We start from the raw sequence: 9680 nt of genomic DNA, 5'->3' as shown, positions 1-9680 counted from the left end.
TTTTTGTTGAATACACTCTCTATGTATATCAATACTTAAATCATAAAAAATAATTTAACTACCTAACATAAATATATCCATTTTTTAATTATAATAAATTATTCAAAACATATACCCACCAACAATACCATAATTTATAATTACTCCTTTCATTTTTCAATTTTAATTTTGTTTATTATAAAAAATATATAAATCTCTAATTTCGAAATCATAAAATTCACAAATCAATTCAAATCTGGAATTCTAATATCAAAAATCAAAATATATAATTCAAAATTCATAAAATTTTCGGCCAATTTAGTCCAATATCAATCACCGACAATTTTGGGACGGTAAACATTGAACTAGACTACTAAGACGATCATTTGATCTACAGATTCACCACGTTGTCCTGGAACAACCACAGAGTCATAGACTACTCCTCAATGTCATTTAGGACTGAACTAGACTACCGGGAGAGTCATAGACTACTCCTCAATGTCATTTAGGACTGAACTAGACTATCGGCTCGTGAGTCTCGACACAAGATGACATGTCTATTTCACCGAGCTTCTCTCTGAGACAATGCCAGATCGTTACACCTTTCGTGCGGGTCGGAACTTACCCGACGAGGAAGACCGTTATAGTTACGGCCGCCGTTCACCGGGGCTTCAGTCGCCGGCTCCCCTGTCATCAGGTCACCAACTTCCTTGAATGACAGAACTAGACTACCAGGGTGATTGATCATTTGATCTACAGATTACATGTGGCGAAAAGGGCATGAAACTGCATGCCACGAGAAACCAACCTCTAAAACATTTTAGTTTCTACGACAAAGAAGACAAGTGAATGCCAAGTGCCATTGCAGGTCAAAGAATATAACCATTCCAGTCCTTGCATATGTAGTCTGGCATTGTCAATTACTCAATTAAGTGGCACTGAGAGAGTCCATAGTGTAGTTAGAAATAGGAAACTGCAATAGCTTAATTACTTTCACAGTCCATAGATCCAAGGGAACAGGTATATCAAAGATAATTTAGCACAGAATTGTGCCATTACAATAATTGTCTTGTACATTTAAAAATTTAAATGTGTAATCTAAAGTATTTCTACTGTGTATAAGGGATATATCTGCATACAGATGCAGTTGGAGCTGAATACTTTACTGTTTAGACACAAATTAATTTAAAAGAAAACGCATCAACATAGAACAAACAATTTGTTTACAGGGAATTACTATAATTTTGAGGAAAACATGTCTGGAGATTCTAATTAATACTAGAGCAGCAGATAAAGGTGAAAACCGATCCCATTACAATTTTTTGATGGTACAATAAAAGTCTTTCGGAAATATAGCCAAAAAGAATTATTTTTTTCTTAGCAAGTCGTCTATCTTAAGTCAAAGAAAACGTAAGATTAAAACCAAGGAATGACCCATCCTCCTGAATCAGGGCTCCATCTCAAATTCAGATACAGCCACCTAACTGCAACCATGGAGACAAAAGATTACCGGATCAGAAAGCAAGCCTTTTCAAGTGTTAAGATGAAGAAAGAACATCCCACAACTTATAAATAGTAATACCGAATATAAATAGCACAACTATACTAATATTGTTCCAAAGAAATTGCATAAACAATAAATTATTTAAAAAAGACTTGGTCTATCATTGTGATCAACTGGCAACAGGTCCCACTATGATCAATTCATCATTCTTTTCTCATTTCTAATAACTTTGTGAACATTGTTGTCATTTCCTTAGCATAACATGAGGTGTTAGTACAATGTTGTGGATGCAAACAGAAAAACATAAAACAACAAATATTGATAGACTTCACGGCTTAGATCAAATTTCGGGAAAATTGCATACCAAAATTGAATCGATCTCATCTTGCGATAGTGGAGTTCTTTTTGGCTGAAGAGAAGCCATTCCACCCCCGGTATTGGCTGGTTTGTTTGAGCCAGAGAAAAAAGTCTGAGGACCACTACCAGCTACTGGTTTGGCCTTATTCTGGGAAGCAGCATCTGAAAAAGAATCACTTCAATACTCAGCATATAAACAAGGTTTATAAACAATGTTGGCACAATTATCTCTCATTAAGAAGCAAATCTTGCTTATCCCATGGAATCTCAACATCTTATCGAACAACAACATAGTTCATTTAACAAACTCTTATCATGTTCAATTGTTCAGAAGATGATATTGGCTACTTAATGTCTAACACAAAGCAGCATCTCATTTCCTTGTCTCGAAGAAGAAAAATAGAAGATACAACACCTAACAGTGAAACTAAAATCCTTAAAAAGGAAAATAATGGACTTGTGTTTTTTTTTAAATTTTCTTTTTTCATCCTATTCGATGAAGACGGAGCTTTAAGACAATACTCAGATTCGACAATTTAATTCAATTATTCACGTTTTTTTATCAATAGATCATTCATTATGTTTCTCATGAAAGAGTTAAATTAAGGCAAAATACAAGCATTTTCAAGGAACATGACAAAGAAATCGAGACAACATCAGCCACGGGTGTACACAATATCCATACACCTAGTAGTATAATACCCCCTCTATCACATCCCTCTTCCACTTGGCCACTCGAGCAGCGAGAACCCAAAGCTAGCTCCACGCATCAGGTCGAAATTCAAGCCGGTCAAAACAAAATTCATTCCTACTGCGTATTAAGTAGTGCATAAAACATCGAAATCACTCCAGAATCAAAATCGCTCGAGAAATAATCCGTACAAACCATAAATCACATTGAAAATTAAAATAGGTCAGAAACAGCAGATATAAAATTCAAAATCATTAAAAACATCACAAAAGAAATTAAAAAAAAATTGAATTGCATATGAACACAGGCCTGTATATATCATTTGGAACATGCACAATCTCAAATAGCATCCTGCAAGCTACCAATTTTTCAAACAAATTCAAGATAAAACTTACCAATTAATTAATTAATTAATTAATTAATACCAAACACATATACATACAACAATACATACAAAAATAATTGAATAAGGAGGAGCCATATAATAAACCTGAAGGTTTGGGATGGCGCTGAGGAAACTTGATGCGAGGGACTCGTTTCATCTTTTTCGTGTCTAAACGAGATTGAGCTGCTTTTATTTTTATTTATTTTTGTTTGATTTATTAATAATCTCTTCCCCTCAGTCAAAGATCTATTCAAAACTTTCCAGGTCGTTTCTTTATTCTTTTCAACTTTCTGGTTATCAATGGTGGATTTGGGGCTTATTATACTGGGCTTTGTATTTCACTAGCCCAACATATTATCTTCTGACAGGGCTTATGTTTTTAAGATTTTCCGGTCCAATATTTTGGGCCGAATAATATTTGCTGCCTGAAATAAATACAATTACCAATGGTGATCCTTTTTTCTACTGCACTCGACTATATGGCATGATTTACTGAACCAAATTTTTTACTTCGTTAGTTTCCAAAAAAACAAAAAATTACTTGTATTTTGTAATATTATGTTTGAATATTTATTTTTTTATTGAGTTGAATTCGACTTCGATTAATTGAATAATTTTAATTATTCAAATTCGATTCGAGTAGCTTGTTAAAAATTAAGTCGGGTCGAGTTTAAACATTTTGGCTTCAAAAAAAACTTCTTCAAAACTTAATATTTTGAAAAATAAAAAATTAGCATATCAAATATTAGAATTGTATTTGTAGTGCATTATCAATGTGTCTCCCTTCTTTGGTACACAAAAATATTAAATATGCAGAGTTGTATTCTGTATCTAGGAAGGGGAAATCGCCCATTTCCTCCCGGTTCATTAGATCGTAACACGTAAGAGTGGAATTAGACCATAAATATCTTAGACTAATAAACTTTCAATCAACTAATAGACTCTAGATGTAAACTTCTACATCGATGCGAGAATTTTAAGTAGTTAAAAATATCTAATATTGGCATTTTGTACAATTTCCAGCATGAGTTCAAGAACTCTAGCTAAATGTTTGAATAGGTTTTTGAACTTGAAATCCAATTTTGCTCTTCACTTTGTCTAAATTCAATAATTTGACTACTATAACGGGACAAATATTACGATATTTCTTGGGTATTAAGTGCCTATCCAGCTCCATTTTAGGCAATTAGCTGAGAATTTGGAAAGAACTCGTTAGAAGTACACGAGTTACACTTTGCTTAGACATGATAACGTAACAAGGTATTGTTCATAACTATACCAAAATAGATAAATAATTCACAGATGAGTAGTGGCTAGGTGCACAAAATTATGTACAGAAAATTTGTACATAATGATGTGGAAATTGATGTGGTATGCTTTAATTGAGGTTGTTGATGCAAATACTAGAGAATCATTTCAATTAAAACGCACCAATGTCATTGTGTACACATTTTTGTAAATGATTATGTGCACCAAGTATTTTCCTTCACAAATTATTGTCACCATTTGTAACAGAAATGCCAAGTAAAGCCTGTATCATAATATTACCAGAAATTTGTATCTAGAGCATAAACTTGTGAAGTATTGTTTGTAGATATGTGTCCTGCGAGGAAGAGGTTTTAGTTTGACTCCTGTCGGGCTGCAGGAGCTCCGTCAAAGATCTATGTTCTCCAATTTCGCAATAATGCAAATCACTGTCAATTTAGGCAACTATCAAATCTCACGTTGTCAAAACAAGGGACTGAAATTTTTGTTCGTAAATAACATCTTCTTGCACAAATGTTTGTTAACTGAATCAACTAAGAATGCGCGTAAACAAACAAATCGACAACAGATCGAATTGTAAGAGATCGCCATATGTTCAAAATCAACTCTAAAATGCAGGCTTGCTCGAGAAAATGTGCATCTATAAGGAGGAGTTAGCAGAAAAACAGAAACTAAAATGATGAGGAGCTCTATCATACATTATTCTAAAATTACATGGAATCATCATCTATCATACTAAGCAGAAGAAATATGGGAAGCACCCATACAAAAACTCACTTGATCACCAAGCAAGAGAATTAGATCAGAAGAAGAAGAAAAGATCAGCTAATATCTAGATACATTTTATTATTATCTTTCCATTTCAACAACTTCAGGACTCTCTTTAATACTCTCCAGAGAAGGCTTCCAGCTCACAATCTTCCCTCTATAACTCTCTCGACTACTCTCTATCTCCTCCAAAATATCCTCCAAACTCTTCTCATTCTTCCCATTCTCCAGCTCCAAAACAAGCCACTCCAACTCCTCTTTCGATAACACCACTTTGATCCTCACCTTCGTTGTCGCCTCCTCAAATCCCCGGCTCTCCTTCACAAACTCCCCCGAATCTTCACTCCGATCTTTCTCCGTTTCATGTTTTTCTTGGAAGAATACTGAGTATGTGTCCATGCAATTTCCCATGATAAATGCAGATGGGTTAGGTTTGGGAGGGAGTGTGGGAATTGTAGAAAAAAGTTGAGGTTTCAACTGCTCCATGTGAGGGTGGGGAAGGGGTATATATAGATGGTAATGCATGTAGGCGAGTGTTAAAGATTGTTGACCTTTTCCTGCTCGATGTATTCAAGTCTTCACTTAATGGCTAGCTGACAAATTACTAGCCATAACCTTTGAAATGTGTACCAGGATACGCATTGCTCCCTGTTCTAATAATTATCGGGATGAGCCAGAATCGAACCCGAATATCTCGATATAACAAAAGATAAGCCTACCACTTTGGACTATCCAATCGTGCTCAAGTAAATTACTCAAAATTAGTACAGTGCCGAACTTGCTAGGCAATTAATTAACAAAATGAATGGAAGCATGATGGTTGTTGGAAGTTGGAACAAGGTCATAGTTCCAGCACGGCCATGTTTTAAGCTGACAGATATTAAATTTGAAGGACGAACCTTCTACCATTTAATTTAATGTCGAATTGAATTTATGAAGAATTTAGACAGCATACGGATTACGGACTGACGTCCAAACTCCAAACAACTATGGATCTAACCTGCCTATATATGTTGTGTATGCCCTACATAGATGTGTTTGGGTGGTCTGTCTGCCTTCCATATTTGAGTATGCGTCTTGCATTATAAACAGCGTACCTAAAATGGGTGTTTCATCCACCGCATCATGCATCAACACAAGAGACATGTCATGTGTGAATTCGGCCGCTATTAAATTTCTGGCCATATTTTTCAAGATTTTCGGTAGGATTACCGTATCACCACCTGAATTCTTATCTGAGTTCTTATGATTAAGCTGAATTTGCATTCCGTCTTGTTAATGAGCCGAGTTGTTTTGTTCGCCAGTCGAAATATTTTTAATTTCGACCGTTTTAAATGTCAATTACAGGTCGTGAGATAAATTTTATCATTTGTTGTTTTATTTTTGACTGCTTTTAATTTTGACTTGAAATGATCGAAAATAGCTTCGATCATAATTATCGATCAAAAATAACTGTTTTTCATGTAAAACTAAACAAGGAGGAAGATGATATTGTACTATGTCTTTTAGGTATCCCATATGAGCCAAATCTAAACCTGTGTTAGAGAGGCATTTTAGCAGCCTTTTAACACATGTTGCACACCGACCGTAGGTGTCTGTGGGTGGATACAGTTGGGCGGACATGAATATATCGAGCTTGCATATTAGTTAATTAGCAACTAACTTTGCTGATGAACTGCCTTTTAGCTCTTAATTATTTTTTTTAATTAAAATCAGTTGTAGCAAACATGTTTTTGGAACGAAGGACTAAAAAGCATGTTACTACGTCCCAAATAAACGCTTAATGAAACATAAAATCGCCTGATAATGTGGGATTAGGTGACAATTTCAACACTTTTTAGTCAGATTACAGGTGTGAATATGTGAATTTCATGATGGAAATTACTAAGCTCTTTCATTAGACAAACATATGGGTTAAACGGGTCTTGGCAGCTGTTAAAATCTTTGAAAATATACATCATCTGAACTTCTGGAGATCCTGTATATTGTGCAAGATCTCCTAATCTAGCAACTATAGTATTTTACTATGTAATGTTCATATTGCTATTCTCTGTTATCAATTTTGCAGTTATAAACTATTTTAATTATACAATTACAAGCAAAAACAAGGACCGGAAATAATTTACCAAATTTTGCTTAGACAAAGAGGTATAAAAGAAAAATATTGTGGAATGAAAAATAAATCGTATCTTGTATTTTTAACTTGATAATTTTTATATTTATTCTCGTCTTTCTTGACTATATTTGTATTTACAAGATATAATGCGGAATTTAGGCCGAGAATCTAGTAAGAAAATGTGCTTTTTGCAAAATTCTAGACTCGGATTAGATTCAGGTCTTGTATAAGTACAAGTTATTTAATTTCGTTTTGTACAGCCAGTTTTGGAAACCAAATTCCTTTTGAAATGAGAATGGTGAGCATGACCCTAGCCGGTATGGTTTTCTTTAATATAAAATTTAATTATTTTATTAAATATACATGAATTTTATTAATTACTTAAATATTTCTACTCTTGTTAATTGATTTTCATTTATACCAGGATCGATTTATAATATATATTAGTAATTGTGTTTTTTAAACATATTTTTGTATAATATATCAATATATTATACTATTATCTTCTGGAAATTCATCATTTTTAATAATTATGTTTACAATTTTAACCGATAGTCAGAGTTGCGGTCTATATTAATCTAGAATAATAAAGAAAACTATTAAATACGTGTGAGATAATACTCTACCGACTAAACCAAATTTATGCCTTTTCGGATGTTTGTCTGCTTTTACCGTTTAACTGTACTTCTCTAATCAAATTAGGTTCACACTTTGCATGTCGGGGCTAATAATTTAACGTCAGGATATTGACTACTTTTTAGTTTAAAATTATCTTTTCTACGCTTTAGTTGAAAACTCGGCTACCCTCTTCATCAGACATGTTATTGAACCTGCGGATACAAAAATCAGAAACTGAAGATATTAATTTAGCTATCATCCAAGTTATAACAATTCATATCGAAATGTGATGATGGTTGAAGGTTGAGGAGTGGTTTCGAAAAACCTTGTAACTGAAAATGTTATATTTTTTCGGTTAAATTTTTATTTATCATTTAACAAAGAATTATCATTTAATTTAGTCTAAAAAGCATTGAAGAATTTTTCTGAGTAATCATTATTATTGTTTATGCTCGCAAACAAGTTCTGGAAACTCTACCTTTGGTTAAAAAGTTGAGCAATTATTAAAAGAACAATTATTAAGAACCGCTATTATTTAAACTAAATGTTTCCTCCCACATGTTTGAACTTTGAATAATCAAATTTCTGAGTCAGTGATCTAGTCATTTGTAAGATAATATAATCACTGCATATCAAAAAGTATCGATAATAACACTTATAAATAATACACGGTGAAAGCAACATCCTACTAGCTTAGATTCACGGGACAACCGGACCCAATGTTTGATCACGAAACAGAATATGATCTGTAGTTATGTACCAGAATGTAGGAGCGGTGCATTAAATATTCATCAAATTATAGCGATATAAGAAGATTAAATGGAGTATTAAAAATTAAGAAGATGGACTGATGGAGACGTTGCGTGGACAATAACCGTGATTTACTGTGATTTAAGTGCTTATTTTCCATAATAAGTTGGACTTTGTGGGACACGTCACACGAGATACCATTTTAACTACCTACCATTGTCCTGTCCTTGATCATCCATGAACTTCCACAGTCAAACTTGGGTAAGTTTCATATGCACAAGTTCATTACGATAATTGCATATATATCTCCTTAAAATGACCAATTAATCATCTTTTCACTCGTCAAATTAGTATAATACTGGATTAAAAAGCACAAAGGGATCCAGATGTCCAAACCCCGCATTTACGAGGTACCATGCTACAAAAATTTAAATATTTTAGAAGTCGAGGACAAAACCCAAAGATCCTGTAAGAACTCGTCCATCAATAGAACTACAGATTTCAAATATAAATGTCCCTTATTATGTTATTAACTTATTATATTCTATTTTATTTTGGCCATAGACGGGTCATCCTCAAAACGTTAAATATTTTACTCTTACAGTTTTATTAATAAAATATAATATTACTATCAAATATATATATATATATATATTTATATTTATATTTATATTTATATTTTATGGTTTATAACATGAATTATACTTTATAATTGAGCTGATAATAACTTAAAAATTACTTTTAACTTTATATTTACAATAGTTTTTAATTTACCCAAACATATTCTTATTTATATTTGAAAAGTGATTTGACAGCATAAAAACCTGGTGAAGCGTAACTGCGGAAGCTCTTAGCATAAAGTAGGCATTATCATGAAAAGATATAAATCTTAATCACTGTATTTTAGAAACAAATTCCAAAATACTTGCGGAGGCTTGCAAGACACAAGGCACAGCATATTTTGATCCTACTGTCTCAGACTGTATTCAATTAATTAAGCACTATGATCATGTACTAGTTGAGTTTGCTTATAGGTCCGGAATGGTGCTTGTTAGCTAGGGCAGCGAATTCTATCAGGCTTGGGGGACGGGGAGTGGATTGTCAGGCTTGGGGGAGTGGATTGTTACTCCAACAGACTTTAGTTATCATGTACTCAGATTCTCATAAGCTTTAAGTAATGCAAGTACTCTAGTTAATAGAGTATCTAAGTAACAGAGAAGAGAAAGAAATAATAGAAGGGGGTGGG

At 33.4% G+C, this 9680-nt stretch overlaps 2 protein-coding genes across 2 annotated transcripts; both read right to left on the bottom strand.

The window, feature by feature from the left end:
• Positions 1–1159: 1159 nt before the first annotated feature.
• LOC108206813 (uncharacterized) lies at positions 1160–3181 on the bottom strand. Its single transcript, XM_017377229.2, has 3 exons — positions 3022–3181; positions 1848–2002; positions 1160–1463 (listed from the first exon to the last, which is right to left on the bottom strand). The coding sequence occupies exons 1-3, from the start codon at positions 3071–3073 to the stop codon at positions 1446–1448; spliced, it is 225 nt and encodes a 74-aa protein (XP_017232718.1). The 5' UTR covers positions 3074–3181; the 3' UTR covers positions 1160–1445.
• A 1850-nt stretch (positions 3182–5031) lies between these two features.
• On the bottom strand, positions 5032–5436 carry LOC108208411 (uncharacterized). Its single transcript, XM_017378944.2, has one exon. It carries the CDS (start codon positions 5434–5436, stop codon positions 5032–5034), a length of 405 nt encoding a protein of 134 aa, XP_017234433.2.
• Between the last annotated feature and the right edge of the window lie 4244 nt (positions 5437–9680).

The sequence above is a fragment of the Daucus carota genome, chromosome 2 (assembly GCF_001625215.2).
Source record: "Daucus carota subsp. sativus chromosome 2, DH1 v3.0, whole genome shotgun sequence".
Taxonomy (NCBI): domain Eukaryota; kingdom Viridiplantae; phylum Streptophyta; class Magnoliopsida; order Apiales; family Apiaceae; genus Daucus; species Daucus carota.
This window is presented reverse-complemented; position numbering and strand designations above follow the sequence as displayed.

Bases quoted from the DNA above. Each gene is read 5' to 3' on its own strand.
- LOC108206813 (XM_017377229.2), bottom strand. From the start codon at position 3,073: ATGAAACGAGTCCCTCGCATCAAGTTTCCTCAGCGCCATCCCAAACCT. The intron at 2,003-3,021 runs GTTTATTATATG...ATTCTTTTTCAG, and splicing joins GCGCCATCCCAAACCTTCAG to ATGCTGCTTCCCAGAATAAG.
- LOC108208411 (XM_017378944.2), bottom strand. From the start codon at position 5,436: ATGGAGCAGTTGAAACCTCAACTTTTTTCTACAATTCCCACACTCCCT.